A 17,757-nucleotide genomic window follows, 5' to 3' on the forward strand; every position below is an offset into this window, starting at 1 on the left:
GAATCACTGAAAGGAAAACAGGAAAGAGAAATCATAAGGGACTCACTAAAGTTGGACTTTTTACATTCCTACATGGAAAGATGATGTGTGTAATTCATGAGACCTTTCTCAGTATTAGTGTAGTTGAAGGGAATATACATATATATAGAGAGAGGGCACAGGGTGAGTTGAATATGAAGGGATGATAACTAAAAAAAAACTAATTAAGAGGTGAGAGAGGAATACATTGAGAGAAAGAGAAAGGAAAGGATAGAATGGGATAAATTAAAATCACATAAAAGTGCAAGAAAAATCTATAATAATAGAAGGGAAAAGGAGGTAGGTGAAAGGGAATGAGTGAACCTTGCTGTCATCAGATTTGGTTTAAGGAGGGAATGACATACACATTCATTTGGGTATCTTACCCTAAAGGAAAGTAGGGCAGAAGAGGATAAGAGGAGGGTGGGATGATAGAAGGGTGGGCAGGTTGGAAGAGGGTGTAGTCAAAAGCAAACACTATTGAAAAGGGACAGGATCAAAGGAGAAAATTGAATAAAGGGGAACAGGACAGGATGGAGAGAAATAGTTAACCTTTCACACCATAACTATTATGGAAGTGTTTTGCATAATGATACATCTATAACCTATATTGAATTGCTTGCCTTCTCAGAGAAGGTGGTTGGGGAAGGAAGAAGGGAGAGAATTTGGACCTCACCATTTAAAGAACAAATGTTAAAATTATTTTTACACGCAACCGGGAAATAAGATATATAGACAATGGGGTGTAGAAACCTATCTTGACCTACTAGAAAGTAAGGAGCAATTGGATAAGGGGAAGGTGGTAGAAGGGAAGGCTGTCTGAGGGAAGGAGTAACAAGAATGAATGCCATCTTGGGATGGCGGGGGTGGGGAGAGATGGGAGAAAATGTTGAACTCAAAATTTTGTTGAAATGAATATAGAAAACTAAAAATAAATAAATTAATTAAAAAAATAGAAACCTCTGATGCCAATCAGTGATTAAAGATCTTTCCTGCCCAATTCAACAATTCTCAGTTTGGGCTAGTTAAGGGAAGCTTGATTAAAGTATTGTTTGTAGACAGGCCTACACCCTTTCCTTTCTGGGTGCTAAGCCCCAGGCCTACATTCTTTACTTACTAAGTAATGAGCCCAAGACCTACAACCTTTCTCTGATTGGGGGTGAAGCCCTCTGGCCCCCAAAAGAGTATATATACCCAGAAGGTAGACACTGTAAGGTCAAAATTCAGAATTCAGCCCGAGGAGAAGGAGCAGAAACTAGGAGTCTACAGAGCTGCAGAAGAGAATTCTGAGTGAGAGTTAGAATTCATAAGTGATTTGTTTATAGGAAGGTCCTAGCAGGGGAAGAAGGTTACAGAATGACTTGGCTTGTTGCTACAATACTTTGTTATAATTTCCTTGTTGCTACATTGAGGTGGGATGACTGGTTTTGGAATGTAATTGGTCCTATATGGAACTGGAATTACTGGTCCTGGGATTGGATTCCCTCATATCTAAATAAAGGTTATACTTCCTCTGCCTTCTATCTAGAGAATCTCTTATACTTTGTGATTCTTAACCATTCAGGCATGTTTTTGATGATCCTCAAGGTCATGAATATTGCATTACTGATATACTTGGTCACCACAAAAACTGTAGGTATAACTATTTTTTTGGTATATGTGAGTCCTATTACCATTTTTAAGATTTCTTTGGGATACAGCCCTAGAAGTGGTATTGCTGGGTCAAAGGATATGTGCATTTTTCTAGCCATTTCTGCATAGTTCCAAATTATTCTTGATAATGGTTTGATGAGTCCATAACTCCACCAACAATGAATTTGTGTTCCAAGTTTCCCACATCTTCTCCAGAATTTATAATTTTCTTTTTTTCATGTTAACCAATATGATAGGTGTGATGTGGTACCACAGCATTGTTTTGATTTGTACATATCTGATCAGTAGTGATTTAGAGCATTTTTTTTAAAATGACTATAGATATTTTTAATTCCTTCCTCTGAAAACTACCTGTTTGTGTCATTTGACCATTTACTATTTGAGGGATGACTTGTATTCTTATAAATTTGACTCAGTTCTCTACATACTAGAGAAATGAGGCCTTTATTAGGGACATTGGTTATAAAATTCTTTCCCAATTTTCTGCTTCCCTCCTAATCCTCATTGCATTGGCTTCATGCAAAAAGTTTTCAATTTAATGGAATCAACATTATCCATTTTGCGTTTCATAATGTTTTCTATCTCATCTGGTCATAAATTCCTCCATTCACCATAAATCTGACAGATAAACTATTCCTTGCTTTCGTAATTTGCTTATAGTATCAGCCTTTATATCTAAATTGTATACCCATTTGGATTTTATTTTGGTACACAGTGTAAGACATTGGTTTATGCCTAGTTTCTGCCATTTTCCAGTTTTCTCCGTGTTTTTTGTCAAATAGAGAGTTCTTATTTCAGAAGTTGGAGCATTTGGGTTTATCAAACGGGAGATTACTATAATCGTTGACTACTGTTTCTTGCGTACTTAAGCTATTCCACTGATCCATCACTGTTTCTTAGCTGATACCAAGTCGGTTTGATGATTGCTACCTTATAATACCATTTAAGATCTGTTATGGCTGGGCTATCTTTGCTAGCATTTCTTTCCATTAATTTCCCTTGATATTCTGGACCATTTGTTCTTCCAGATGAATATTGTTATTAGTTTTTTTCTAGGCCTATAAAATATTTTGGGAGTTTGTTTGGTATGGCATTGAATAAGAAAATTACTTTAGGTAGAAATGTCATTTTTATTATATTAACTCAGCAGTCTACCCATGAACAACTAATGTTCCCTGCACCGCCCCCCCACCCCCAATTATTTACATTTGACTTTATTTGTGTGAAAAGTGTTTTGTAATTGTGCTCTTATAGTTCCTGGGTTTGTCTTGGCAGGTAGACCCCCAAATATTTCATAATGTTGTATCAGTAATTAAGGTTGGGTTTTTTAATTTTTTTTCTCTTTTGGAGCACTTAATTAATCAAATGCCCTTGATGAGTCTGACCTTTGTTTCTTTGATTAAATTGGGAGTCTTTGATGACCTGCTTGCCTCAAGGGAAAGCCTAGTTTACATGGGTTTGAGTCGCATGTTTGTGAGGCTTTTATGTCAAGTGGGTTTGAGTCACATGTTGTGATGCCCTTTGATGCTGAACAGGGTTTACAAACTCAGAGGTTAGTGTTTATCCTTGGGGGCTCTCACTCACTGGAAGAGTGGCATGGGACTCTGGGCAAGCCGTTGTAACTGCCCCCCCCCCCACTTTTCTAACCCAGACCTATTGGTTCTTCTCTGGTAACTGAATTGTGATTTGGTCTGTTTATATTGTCTCTGTTTGTATTTGCTCTGAAGTTCAGAGTGCTGCCTTTCCTCCTGAACTAAGTGAGTTATATATGTATGTTTTATTAAAGTGAGATCATTAACCCACTAAAGTTACTTTCCTTAGTAAAGCAGATCAAAGAACCTGTGCTGGAAGCTCTTGTTGCTGGTCTTGTTGGGTCTTATACCCCTACAAAAGCTGCTAGCCAAATTGTTGTTACAAATGTCTATAGTAAATTTAAATGAAATTTCTCTTTCCATCTCTTGCTGTTGGGCTTTGTTAGTAATATATAGAAGTATAGATGATTTATGTCGTTTCTTTTATATCCTGCAACTTTGCAAAAGTTGTTTATTATTTCAAGTAGTTTTTACTTGATTCTCTAGGAGTCTCTAAGTATATCATCATATCATCTGCAAATACTGCCATATTCTTCTTGGCATATTCTAATTACTTCAATTTCTTTTTTCTTCTCACATTGCTAAAGCTAGCATTTCTAGCACCATATTGAATAAGAGTGGTGATAATAGACATGCTTGTTTTATCCCTAATCTTATAGGAAATGCTTCTTGCCTATCCCCATTCCATATAATATTTTCTGATAGTTTTAGGTAGATGCTACTTATTATTTTAAGGAACGCTCCATTTATTTCTATGCTTTCTACAGTTTTAATAGGAATGAATGTTATATTTTGTCAAAAGCTTTTTCTGCAACTATTGAGATAATAATATGGTCTCTGTTAGTTTTGTTGTTGATATAATCAATTATGCTGATAGTTTTCCTAATATAATACCAGCCCTGCATTCCTGATATAAATTCTACTTGATCATAGGGTATTATTCTTGTGATGTTACTGTAATATTTTTGCTAATATTGCATTTAAAATTCCAAGATTGTTTTGAGGATTGAGTAAAATCATTTGTATAAAAGTCAACTCTTCTAACACATGCTTTCTTCCTTCTTTCCTAACCTGCCTCAATACTCCCTGTTACCTTTACACATATGGCATCCATGTTTGGCTCTTGAATGCTTTCTGGTTACATGTGTAATTAACGTAGCCTACTTGAAAACAGCTGATGATGCTTTGATCTGTAGGAATCAACTTTTACCCTTATCTTGTTTAGCATTATCTAAAGCTGTTTAGAGATGACCATTTCCATGAAGATTAATGCCTCAGCAGTAGCAGGAAGTGTCCAGCTGAAGAAAATACACATCCTCCTCTTAGAGCACAGGGTCTACTTCAGACAGGGACACAAAGAAAATATATATCTAATACAAAAAGCTAGCTGGTGCCTGAGAAAGCCAAGAGCAAAAAAAAACAATTGAGAGAAATCCATGTGGAAAACTCAGAACCTGATTATTATGGATTCCTGAACTTTGTTGTCTGAACCAAGATGATGTATCTTTGTGTCCTTTCTCAAAATAAACCAATCCTATTTCTGTTATTAACTCTGTTTCCGTGCACAATCAGGTTTTCTATCTCTAGCCAAATATCCTTTGTTACTGACAGTGACTTACTGTTATATTCTTTTGGTACATCCCTGCACCAGAATCTCACATATGTGCCACATTTCCTAACTCAGATTTTAATTATATTTTTTATTCCTTTATTACGAATTGTATTCAAATCCCAAACATTTACTTTTTGTTGCTGCTTATTTTTAAGCTACATGGATCTCAGTTTCCATAAGTCTAAAGTCAATGGATTATAAAAGGCTTCTGAAGTGTCTAGCAGGCCTATCCCTTTATCCTAACCCTAAGATTCCAAGATCTTTGTCTAGTAGAGATTATTATTTCTTCAGTAGAAATAAGCTATGATAATAAAATTGTACCAATTCATATTGCATTCCGTTGAGCTCTGAAGGTCATAACAAGCACTGAGACAGAATTCTTCTTTGATCTACTTTTTGTTGACTTATTTCATAATAGGTGACTATAATCCTATAATAAAACTAATTATTCAGGTTATTTCACAGTAGTTAACACAATCTTAAATCACTAGGGATAAACATGTTCCTGTAATGATGTCAATAAAACACTGAATTAAAATTTAGCAGTACTTATGGAATATTTCAAATTTGTAATTGTGATAAAAAGGTGCAATCCAATTAATAAAATTTACTTTAACTCTATTTACCTGTGTGTGAGCCTCCGGTGACTAATACAAATAGCCATCTGAGGATGTCGGGCAACGCAAACTTTATGGTGGCTACATTTCATCTTTAAGCATGGATCGTTAGCTGGGTCTAGAGTTTAAAAAAATGTAGAAAACACATTAATAATACATTTGTGTAAAGGGAATATTTGAGCTCTAATGCAATTAAATCCTATAATGTTTTATTCAGATCCCACCAAGTACACAGCACTACACAAGGCACTGAGGTAGATACAAAGTCACTCTTTGACCTCATGAAAAGTATACTTTAGGATAGAGATATCACATATCAATAGATAATTAAAATACAACTATCAAACTTAACAACAACAATTTCCATTTTAAAATTCAGCTATCTTTTGTCCATAGGTGTTCACTGCCCACCACCTTCCTTTCTTGAAAGGGAATTAATGCTACTGCCAGCAGAACTGAGAGCTATTGGTCAAACGAAATTTTGCATCGACTATTCATTTTACAAGTCAAAGCAAATTACAAATCACTATGATCATAGGATAAAACTAAACTGAGTCCTATTCATTGAATTTAAAGTATAGAAAACCAAGGTTTTTTGTATAAAAGTTAGTCAATGACTTGTACAAAAGAATAACTACTAACTCCCTAGATATTACTATTTTAAACAGAATAAATTGTACTGAAATTCTCTACAATTCTACTCACCTTTTGTAAATCTATCCCCATGAAAGGAAAGGAGAAGATTAATGGCTAATGGTATGCTATATACTGACCACATAGATCACATATTGTTGGCTCGGGACACCCAGCTAAATCCATCAAATGAACAAGGCATGACAAAATGCATAAATATTTGTAATTTTCTCCTATGAATGATTGGATATTTCTTTAGATCAGTAGGAAGGCTAACTAGGCCTACATATTTTTGCAGTTTTCAAAAATCAAGTGCACTATTAATCTGATTACAGATCTTCTCCACCTATTCAATAGGGCTCAGGTGGGCCTAGGTGGGAGGTGAGACTATATTTTCATTTGTAAGTAGGCCCCAAACCCTTACTTACTAGGTGGTAGGCCCCAAACACCTACTTAAGAGGTGGTAGGCCCCAAACACCTACTTACTAGTTGCTAAGCCAATTTGGGTGTGAAGCCTTCAGGGCACTAAGAGGAGTTTCTAAGACCAGAGCCAATGGTATGTGCACTGAGTTCTAGTCAATCACATGTCAGCTAGGACTGTATAAAAAGAGAGCCCAGAACTGAGAACAACAGAACAGGACTGGGAGCAGTAGAGAATGGCAGTGTTCTGAAGCAGAGAGCCAGCATTGAGAGTGCAGAGGAGAGAGTGCTGAACAAGAGAGAGTAGAAGAGATCAAGGACCTCAGAAACAGCAGAGCTACAGGAGAGAGTGCTGAGTGAGGAGAATTAGAATTCATGAGTGACTGTGTTATAGGGAGGGCCCTAGCATTGAGGGGAAGCTACAGTATGGCTTGGTTGCATGGTATAATGTTTTCTTATAATTTCCTTGTTATTACAGTGAGGTGGGTATATCAGTTTTGGAATGGTATTGCCACAATATCAAATTGGCAGGCATTAGTCCTTGAATCTGATCCTCTGGTGTCTAATTAAATATTATACTTCCCCTGCCTTCTACCTAGAGAATTCTTTATACTTTGTAATTCTGACCCATTCAGGCATGCCCATGGTCTTCTCCAAGGTCATGAATTTTGCCTTACTACTATATCAAGTTCATATTTCATTCACTACATATATGTTATACTTCATCAAGACATTGCTGGCTGCTGGATGATGAGTTGCCTTCATTATGTGACTAATTTAAGAAGTTACTGTCCCTATGCAAGGGAGATTCAATAGAAAGCAAAGTAGATACTTAGATATAGATCAAAGAAGATATATAATTCATCTATATATGTGACATGTAAGATATCTATCTATACACACATAATATATGTATTATATGTGGATGCATATATAAATTAACATGCACATATAAGTTTTGTATCTGTATATAATTTTTCTAGTTGATCTTCCAGTATAATAAAGAAGATTATATATGCACATAAATATCTATAATTTGTGGCATAAGAATTTTTTTAGAAAAACAGAAAACTATTTGCTAGGAAAGAGATTTAAGGAAATATTTTGTGCCATATACTTTGATGAGGATATAAAATATGCGTGACTAGGGCAGCTAGGCAGTGCAGTGAGTAGAGCACCAGCCCTGGAGTCAGGAGGACATGAGTTCAAATCCTGCCTCAGACACTTGACACATATACTAGCTGTGTGACCTTAGGGAAGTCACTTAATCCCAATTGCCCTGCCAAAAAAAAAAAACAGTGGGAGTTCCTGAATTCCAGAAGGGTGGAGCCAGCAACAGTCAACACCAGGAACCCAGGAGTGCCTTTGCACAGCCAGGGAAAGTGGCAGACACCAGCACAGACAACAGCTGAGACCACTGCTGCTGGAAAGCACCCTCAGGGTAAGAGGAGAATTCCCGCAGCCAGATGACCACTCCCCCACAATTAAGGAAACTGGAGGCCATAATACACAAAGCCAGTAACTAGGTTCACAATTCCCAGAACAAGAAACCTGGGCCAAAGATCTCTGAGCCCCAAAAGCAGAAACCCATTGTAAAGTGAGGAAAAAGCTAACCAACATGATGAAGAATATGAAAAAAACCGAGGACCATTTATTATTTTTATGGAGAAAGGGAAGATATGTCATATATTGTTATATATATGACAATCTTGAGAATAGTACAGTTATCATGACAATTGAAAGGGATACACATAGACGGTGGGTGTCAGTATAAAATAACTGATATAAGAAGAGAAAAACATAATTAAGAGATGTAATGGGAGGGTTCTCAGAGAAAGGTAAGGAGGTAGTAGAAAAGGGTAAATTACACTAAATGAAGAGGCACAAAAACACAATACAGTAGAGGGAAAGATGGGAGGGAGAAGAGTAGTATATGAGCTTTACTCTCATCAGATTTGGTTTGAGAAGAGAATAACATACTCTGAAAAGTATAGAAATCAACTTGTCCTACAGGCAGTAGGAGGGGAAAGAGGAAAGGAAAGGGGAGTGGTCAGAAGGGAAGGAAGAAGTAGCAAGGAGAAAAGCATAAGATAAGGGAGGGAAATTAAAAGGGAGGGTAAATTGAGGAAGGCAGTGGGCAAAAGCAAAACTCTTTTGAGGAGTGGAAGGGGGGAAGGAGAAATAAAAGCATAAACAGGAGAGGGAAACAGGATGGAGAAAAAGGCTCACCTTGTAATCACAACTGTGAATGTGAATGGGATGAACTATTGCATAAAACAGAGGCAGGTAACAGAATGGATTAAAAAAAATATAATCCTACAATATGCTGTTTACAAGAAACACATTTGAAACAGGGGGATACACAGAGGGTAAAGGCAAAAGACTGGAGAAGAATATATTGTGCTTCAGCTAAAGTAAAAAAAAAAGCAGTAGTAGCAATCTTAATCTCAGACAAAGAAAAAGCAAAGATAGATGTAATTAAAAGAGGTAAGGAAAGACACTAAATCCTGCTAAAAGGCACCATAGACAAGCAATTTTATTATTAACATATATGCATCAAGTGGTATGGCATGCAAATTCTTAGAGGAGAAGTTAAGGGAGTGACAGGAAGAAACAGAAAGAAAAACTATAATATTGGGAGACCTCAACCTTCCCCTCCCTGAACTTGATAAATCTAACCTCAAAATAAACAAGAAATAAGTTAAGGAGGTGAATAGAATTTTAGAAAAGGCAGATATGATAGACCTCTGGAGAAAACTGAATGGAGATATTAAGAAATATACTTTTTTTTTTCTCAGTGGTACATGGCACATATTCAAAAATTGACCATGTACTGGGGCATAAAAACCTCACAATCCATTGCAGAAAGGATGAAATAGTCAATGCATCCTTTTCAGATCATGCCACAATTAAAATTATTTGCAATAAAGGACAATGGAATGATAAACTGAAAATTAATTGGAAACTAAATAATCTAATTCTAAAGAATTAGTGGGCCAAAGAACAAATCATAGAGACAATTAATAAGTTCATTCAAGAGAATGACAATAATGAGACAACATACTAAAACTTATGGGATGCAGGAAAAACAGTTCTTAGGGGAAGTTTTGTGGCTCTAAATGCTTACATGAATAAAATAGATAAAAAGGAGATCAATTAAACGGGCATGCAACTGAAAAAAAAAACTAGAAAAAGAACAAATTGAAAATCTCCAATTAGATACCAAATTAGAAATACGGAAAATCAAGGGAGAGATTAATAAAATTGAAATCAAGAAAACTATTGAAATAATAAATAAAACCATGGGCTGGTTTTATGAAAAAAAATCAATAAAATTGATAAATACTTGGTCAATTTGATTTAAAAAAGAAAGAAGAAAACCAAATTGCACGTATCAAAAATGAAAAAGGTGAATTCACCTCCAACGGAGAAGAAATTAAAACCATAATTAGGCATTATTTTGCCCAATTTTATGCCCATAAATTTGATAACCTGAGGGAAATGGAAGAATAGTTACAAAAATACAAATTGCTTAGGTCAACAGAAGAGGAAGTAAATTACCTAAATTACCCCATCTCAGAAAAAGAAATTGAGGAAGCCACCAATGATTTCCCTTGGAAAAAAATCTCCAGGGCCAAATGGTTTTACATGTGAATTCTATCAAACATTTAAAGAACAATTCATTCCTGTACTTTGGAGACTATTGGTGAAAATAGGCGAAGAAGGAGTACTACCAAATTCTTTTTATGACACAAATATGGTACTAATACCTAAGCCAGGAAGAGTCCAAACAGAGAAAGAAAATTATAGACCAATTTCCCTAATGAATATTGATGCAAATATTTTAAGTAAAATATTAGCAAAAAGATTGCAGGAACTTATCAGGAGAATAATACAATACAAGGCTAGTTCAATATTAGGAAAACTATCAGCATGATTGATCATATCAATAACAAAACTATCAAAACCATATGATTATCTCAATAGAAGCAGAAAAGCCTTTTGGCAAAATACAACACCCATTACTATTAAAAAAAACGCTAGAAGGTATAGGAATAAATGGAGTCTTCCTTAAAATTATAAATAGCATCTACCCAAAAACATCTGCAAGCATTATATGTAATGGGGATAAGCTATATGCATTCCCAATAAGATGTGGGGTGAAACAAGGATGTCCATTATCACCGCTATTATTCAATTTGGTACTAGAAATGTTAGCTTTAGCATTAAGAGAAGAAAAAGAAATTGAAGGAATTAGAATAGGCAAAGAAGAAACTAAATTATCACTTTTTGCAGATGAGATGATGATTTACTTAGAGAATCCTAGAGATTTAAGCAAAAAAAAAAAAACAACTTGAAATAATAAACAACTTTAGCAAAGTTGCAAGATATAAAATAAACCCACACAAATCCTTGGCATTCGTATATACTAACAAAGCCCAACAGCAAGAGATAGAAAAAGAAATTCCATTTAAAGTTGCTGTAGACACTACAAAATATTTGGGAGTTTACCTGCCAAGACAAATCAAGGGCCTATATGAACACAGTTATGAAACACTTCTCACACAAATAAAGTCAAATCTAACTAAATGGAATAACATCAGTTGCTCATGTTTAGGCCAAGCTAATATAATAAAAATGACAATTTTGCCTAAATTAATTTACTTATTCAGTGCCATACCAATTGAACTACCAAAAATTATTTTACAGAGCTGGATAAAATAATAGCAAAATTCATCTGGAAGAACAAAATGCCCAGAATATCGAGGGAATTAATGAAAAGAAATGCTAGGCAAGGTGGCCTAGCCATATCAGATATCAAACTGTACTATAAAGCAACGGTCCTCAAAAGTATCTGATACTGGCTAAGAAACAGTGTGGTAGATCAGTGGAATAGGTTAGGTACACAAGACACAGAAGTCACTGACTATAGCAATCTACTCTTTGATAAACCCAAGAATTCAGCTTCAGGGTTAAGAATTCACTATTTCATAAAAACTGCTGGGAAAATTGGAAAATAGTATGGCAGGAACTGGACACAGACCCATATCTTACACCATATGCCAAAATAAAGTCAAAATGAGTATATGATTTAGGAATAAAGGTTGATACTATAAGCAATTTGGAAGAGCCAGGAATAGTTTACTTGTCATATTTGTGGGGAAGGGAAGAATTCATGACCCAGCAAGAGACAGAGAGCATTATAAAATGCAAAATGGATAATTTTGATCATGCTAAACTGAAAAGTTTTTGTATAAACAAAATCAATACAACAAAGATTAGGAGGAAAGCAGAAAATCTTTACAACTAATGTCTTTGATAAAGGCCTCATATTTAAAATACACTGGGAGCTGCGCCAAATTTGTAGGAATAAAACTCATTCGCCAATTGAGAAATGTTCAAAGGATATGAAAAGGCAGTTTTCAAAAGAATAAATTAAAGAGATCTATATCATATGAAAAAATCCTCTAAATCACTATTGACTAGAGAAATGCAAGTCAAAACAACTCTTAGGTACCACATATCTCCTGTCACATGGGCTAACATAACAAAACAGGAAAATGCTAAATCCTGGAGAGGATGTGGGAAAATTGTAACATTAATACAATGTTGGTGGAGTTGTGAACAGATCCAGCCATTCTGGAGAGCAATTTGGAACAATGCCCAAAGAGCTATTATTCCTGCTACCCTTTGAGCCAGCAATCACACTCCTAAGACTGTATCCCAAAGGGATCACACAAGTGGGAAAGGGACCTGCTCTTTTTGTGATGGTAAAGAATTGGAAATCAAGGGGATGCCCATCAATTGGGGAATGGATGAACAAGTTGTGGTATATGAATGTAATGGAATACTATTGTGGTATAAGAAATGAGGAAGATATGGGCTTTGTAATAACCTGGAAAGACCTACATGATCTGATGCTGAGTGAGAGGAGCAGAACCAGGAGAACATTATACATAACCACAGACATTTTGATTCTGTGATGACTAACTTTGATAGACTTGGCTCTCCTCAGCAATTCAAGGCTCAAAGACAACTCCAAAGGACTCATGATGGACAGAGCTAGCTACATCCAGGGAAAGAACTGTGGAATCTGAATGCAAATGGAGGCAAACTATTTGCTCTCTCTCTCTTTTTTTGGTTGTGTTTCTTCTCTCTCATGATTCATTCCGTTGATCATAAAACTTCTTTGCAACTTGACTATTGTGTAAATAAGTTTAATGTGAAGGTTTATGTAGAATCTATATTGGACTGCATGCTGTTTTGGTGGGGAGGGGGCAAGGGAGGGAAGGCAAGAAAATTTGAAACTCATGCACATGTAAAACTAAGTGTTGCAAACTAAAAATAAAAAATCTAATTAAAAAAATTATTGATCTACCAGAAAGCCACAATGAAAAATAGACCCTGGACAGCATCTTCCAAGAAATCATCAAGGAAAATTTCTCAGACGTCCTAGAAACAGAGGGGAAATAGTCATCAAAGGAATCCACTGATCACTTCCTGAAAGACATCCCAAATTTCAGATGCCAAGCAATATTGTAGCCTGTATTGGGAATCAAGATGGGCTCTTAGCACTTATTCAACCAAGTGCCCTTGAAGAGTTTGGCCTTTATTTCCTTGTTTAAATTAGGTAACCAAGGTGAGGCTCCAGGTGGAGCCCATGAAGTGGGGGGGGGGGGGGTCTGATTATATCTTCGCTCCCTAGAAGGCCCAATACCTCTAACTATTAGGTGCTAAGCTGATGTGGGCGTGAACCCTCAGCGTCCTAGTGGGAGGTGCTAAGACCAGAGGCAATAGTAAGAGCTTAAGTTCTGGCCTCTCAGATGATGTTTGAAGAGGGCTAAAGAGTGCATAAAAAGAGAAGACAGAGCTATTTGCCTGGGGCTCTCACTCTTGGTGGTGCACTGATGTGGAGACTACAGGCAGCTATAGTTAAGAGCCCTCCAGCTTGTAAACCCAGATGTTAGGACTTCGTTAAACTCTGGTAACTATGCATTGAGATTTGAATCAGACAAGGTCTATCTGTTGATGTTTGTAATTTTTTTGGATTTGCCTTGAAGTTCAGGGGGCTGATCTTTCCCCCCCTGAACTGTGAATGATATTTGTATACTGGATTAAAGTAAGATTGTTAACCCCTTAATGTTGCTTTCCTTAGTAAAGCAGATCAAAAGAATTTGGGCTTGCAGCATTCTGTGTGCTGATCCCCACAGCAGCTGCTAGCCAGATTGTTGAAGCCAAATTCCTGAATTATCAGGTAAAGTAGAAAATGCTGCAAGTTGGAAGAAAAACACAATTAAAATACTGAGGAACTCCAGTATGTGTCAAACAGGACCTTGCAGCTTCTACATTAAAAGATCAGAGGGATTGGAATATAATATTCCGTGAGGCAAAGGAGCTTAGACTACAGTCAAGGATCAACTACCCAGAAAAACTGAGCATAATCTTTCAGGCAAAGAAATAGACATTCCAAAAAATAAGGGATTTCCAGAACTTCCCGACGAAAAGACAAGAGCTCAATGGAAAATTTGATGTTCAAAGACAAGATTCAAGAGAGGCATAAAAAGGTAAACAGGAAAAAAATTGAAAAAAAAACTCTTGTTATTCAGTAAAGCCAAACTGTTAACATTTCAATAAGGGAGGATGATACTTGAAAATCTTGAAAATTGTGTATTTGTTATGACATTTAAAAGAAATAGATGTGGATAGAGGGTGAGGGTATAAATTAACTGATGTGATGACAAAAAAGCCTAACTAAGCAGCACAAAGGGATTGCAATGGGAGAAGAGGAAAGCAGGAGGCAGAAAAGGGTAAATTATATCGTATGAAAAGGCATAAAAACATATTATAGTAGAGGGGAAAAGGAAGGAAGATGAGTATTGATTCAGCTTTCCTCATTGGATTTAATTCAAAGAAGTAATAATATACTTTATTAGGTAGAGAAAACTAACTTGTCCTACAGGTAGTATGAGGGTAAATAGGGAAAGCAAAGAGGGATGGTGATTAGTAGGGAGGGAAGAAGCAGTAAGGGGAAAGGGTAAGATAAGGGCAGAGGGCTGATAGGAAGGGAAAATTGGGGGAGATGGTAGTCAAAAGCAAACTCTTTTGAGTGGGGAAAGGGAGAATCAAGAAATAAAAGCATAAACGGGGAGGGGGGGAATAGGATAGAGAGAAAGACACAGATAGTAATCACAACTGTGAATGTGAATGGAATGAACTCACTCATAAAATGGAGGCGGCTGGCAGAATGAAATAAAACCAAAATCCTACAATACGTTGTTTACAAGAAACACATTTGAAAGGGGAATACACACAGGGTGAAGGTAAAAGACTGAAGGAAAATATATTATGCTTCAGCTCAAGTAAAAAAAAAAAAGCAAGGGTAGCAATCCTAATCTCACACAAAGCAAAAGCAAAGACAGATCTAATTAAAAGAGATAAGGAAGGAAACTATATCCTGCTAAAAGGCAACATAGACAATGAAGTAATATCATCACTTAATGCATATGCAGCAAGTGGTATAGCATCCAAATTCTTAGAAGAGGAGTTGAGGGAGTTAAAGGAAGAAATACACAGCAAAACTATACTAGTTGGGTACCTCAACCTCCCCCCACTCTGAACTTGATAAATCTAACCTCAAAATAAACAAGAAATAAGTTAAGGAAGTGAACAGAATTTTAGAAAAAGGTAAATATGATAGACCTCTTGAGAAAACTGAATGGGGATAGAAAAGAATATACTATTTTTCTTAGCAGTACATGGTACCTACATAAAAATTGACCATGTACTGGGAATAAAAACCTCACAATCCAGTGCTAAAGGCAGAAATTATTGATGCATCTTTTTTAGATCATTATGCAATAAATGTTATTTGTAATAAAGGACCACAGAAAGATGGACTAAGAATTAATTAGAAAATAAATAATCTAACTCTAAAGAATGAGTGGGCCAAAGAAAAAATCATAGAAATAATAATTTCATTCAAGAGAATGATGATAGTGAGACAACATGCCAAAATTTATGGAATGCAGGGAAGGAAGTTTTTAGGGGAAGTTTAATTTCTCTGAATCCTTTCCTGAATAAAATAGTCAAAAAAGGAGATCAATGAATTGGGATACACTGAAAAAGCTAGAAAAAGGACAAATTGAAAATCCCCAATTAAATAGCAAATTAGAAATACTGAAACAAAGGAGAGATTAATACAATCGAAATCAAGAAAACTATTGAGCTAATAAATAAAACTAAGAGTTGCTTTTACGACAAAGAAGACCAATAAAATTTATAAACAGTTCATCAATTTAATTAGAAAAGAAAGAAAACCAAATTAGCAGTGTCAAAAATGAAAACGGTGATTTCACATCCAATGAAGAGGAAATTAAAACAATAATTAGGCACTGTTTTGCCCAATTCTATGCCCATAAATGTGACAACCTGAGGGAAATGGATGAATTGTTACCAAAATATAAATTGCCCAGATTAACAGAAAAGAAAGTAAAATACCTAAATATTACAACCTCAGAAAAAGAAATTGTACAAGTCATCAATGAACTCCCTACGAAAAAATCTCAAGGGCCAGATGGATTTACAAGTGAATTCTATCAAACATTTAAAGATCAATTAATTCTCATACTTTATAGACTATTTGGAAAACAGGTGAAGGAGTCCTATGAAAATTTTTTATGACACAAATATGGTAGTAATACCTAAACCAGGAAGAGTCAAAACAGAGAAAGAAAATTATACACCAATTTCCCTAATGAATATAGGTGCAAAGAAATTAAATAAAATATTTTAACAAAAACATTACTGCAACTTATCCCAAGAATGATGCAATATGACAAAGTAGGATTTGTAACAGGAATGCAAGGCTGGTTCAATATAAGGAAAACTATCAGCATAAGTTATCATTTCAACAACAAAACTAGCAGAAATCATATGATTATCTCAATAGATGCAGAGAAAGCTGTTGACGAAATGCAAAACCTGTTCCTTCTAAAAATACTAGAAAGCACAGAAACAAACAGATCCTTCATTAAAATGATAAGTAGGATCTTATTAAAACCATCAGCAATCATTGTATGTAATGGGAATTAGCTAGATGTATTTCCATTAAGATTGGGGGTGAAGCAAGGATGTCCATTATCATCCATATTATTCAAATTAGTACTAAAATATTAGCTTTAGCAATAAGAGAAGAGAAACAAATTGAAGGAATTAGAATAGGCAAAGAAGAAACTAAGTTATCACTCTTTGCAGATGATATGATGATTTACTTAGACAATCCTAGACAAGTAAAAAACTACTTAAAATAATAAATAACTTTAGCAAAGTAGCAAGATATAAAAGAAACCCACATAAATCCTCAGCATTCCTATGTGTTACTAACAAAGCCTGACAGCAAGATATAGAAAGAAAAATTCCATTTGGGAGTCTACCTGCCAAGACAAACCCAGGAACCATGTGAACACAATTACAAAACTATTTTCACACAAGTGAAGTCAGATTTAAATAAATGGAAAAACAGTAGTTGCTCATGGTTAGGCCAAGCTAATATAATTAAAATGATAATTTTACCTAAATTAATTTACTTATTCAGTGCCATAACAATCTAATTACCAAAAATCATTTTGTAGGGCTGGATAAACTAATAACAAAATTCATCTACAAGAACAAAATGTCCAGAAGGTCAAGGTAACTAATGAAAATAAATTCCAGGGAAGGTGGCCTAGCCGTACCAGATATTAAACTGTATTATAAAGCAGCAGTCATCAAAATTACTTGGTATTGGCTAAGAAATAGTTGTGGTATGGGTTCGGTACAAAAGATGCAGGAGTCAATGACTATAGCAATCTACATTTTGATAAACATAAAGAGTCCAGCTTCTGGGTTAAGAATTCACTATTTCAAAAAAGAAAATGGTAGGAAAACTGGAAAATAGTATGACAGAAACTGGGCACAGACCAATATCTTATACCATATACTAAAATGAAGTCAAAATGAGTTCATGATTTAGATATAAAGGCTGATATTATAAACAATTTGGGAGAGCAAGGTATAGTTTACCTGTCAGATTTATGGAGAAGGGAAGAAGTTAAGACCAAACAAGAGATCGTGTTACAAAATGCAACATGGATAATTTTGATGATGTTAAATTGAAAAGTTTTTGTACATATAAAGCCAATGTGGCAAACATTAGGAGGGAAGCAAAAAACTG

At 35.4% G+C, this 17,757-nt stretch overlaps 1 protein-coding gene across 1 annotated transcript in view; it reads right to left on the reverse strand.

Annotated features, from left to right (window-relative positions):
- The window catches only part of SPOCK3 (SPARC (osteonectin), cwcv and kazal like domains proteoglycan 3), a 448,691-nt gene that overhangs the window by 228,875 nt on the left and 202,059 nt on the right, over positions 1–17,757 (reverse strand). The window contains exon 4 of the mRNA XM_036763292.1: positions 5,502–5,610. Within this exon, the coding sequence (XP_036619187.1) occupies positions 5,502–5,610 (109 nt within the window). The remainder of the gene's footprint in view (positions 1–5,501; positions 5,611–17,757) is intronic.

This window comes from Trichosurus vulpecula, chromosome 6 (assembly GCF_011100635.1).
Source record: "Trichosurus vulpecula isolate mTriVul1 chromosome 6, mTriVul1.pri, whole genome shotgun sequence".
Classification (NCBI taxonomy): Eukaryota; Metazoa; Chordata; class Mammalia; order Diprotodontia; family Phalangeridae; genus Trichosurus; species Trichosurus vulpecula.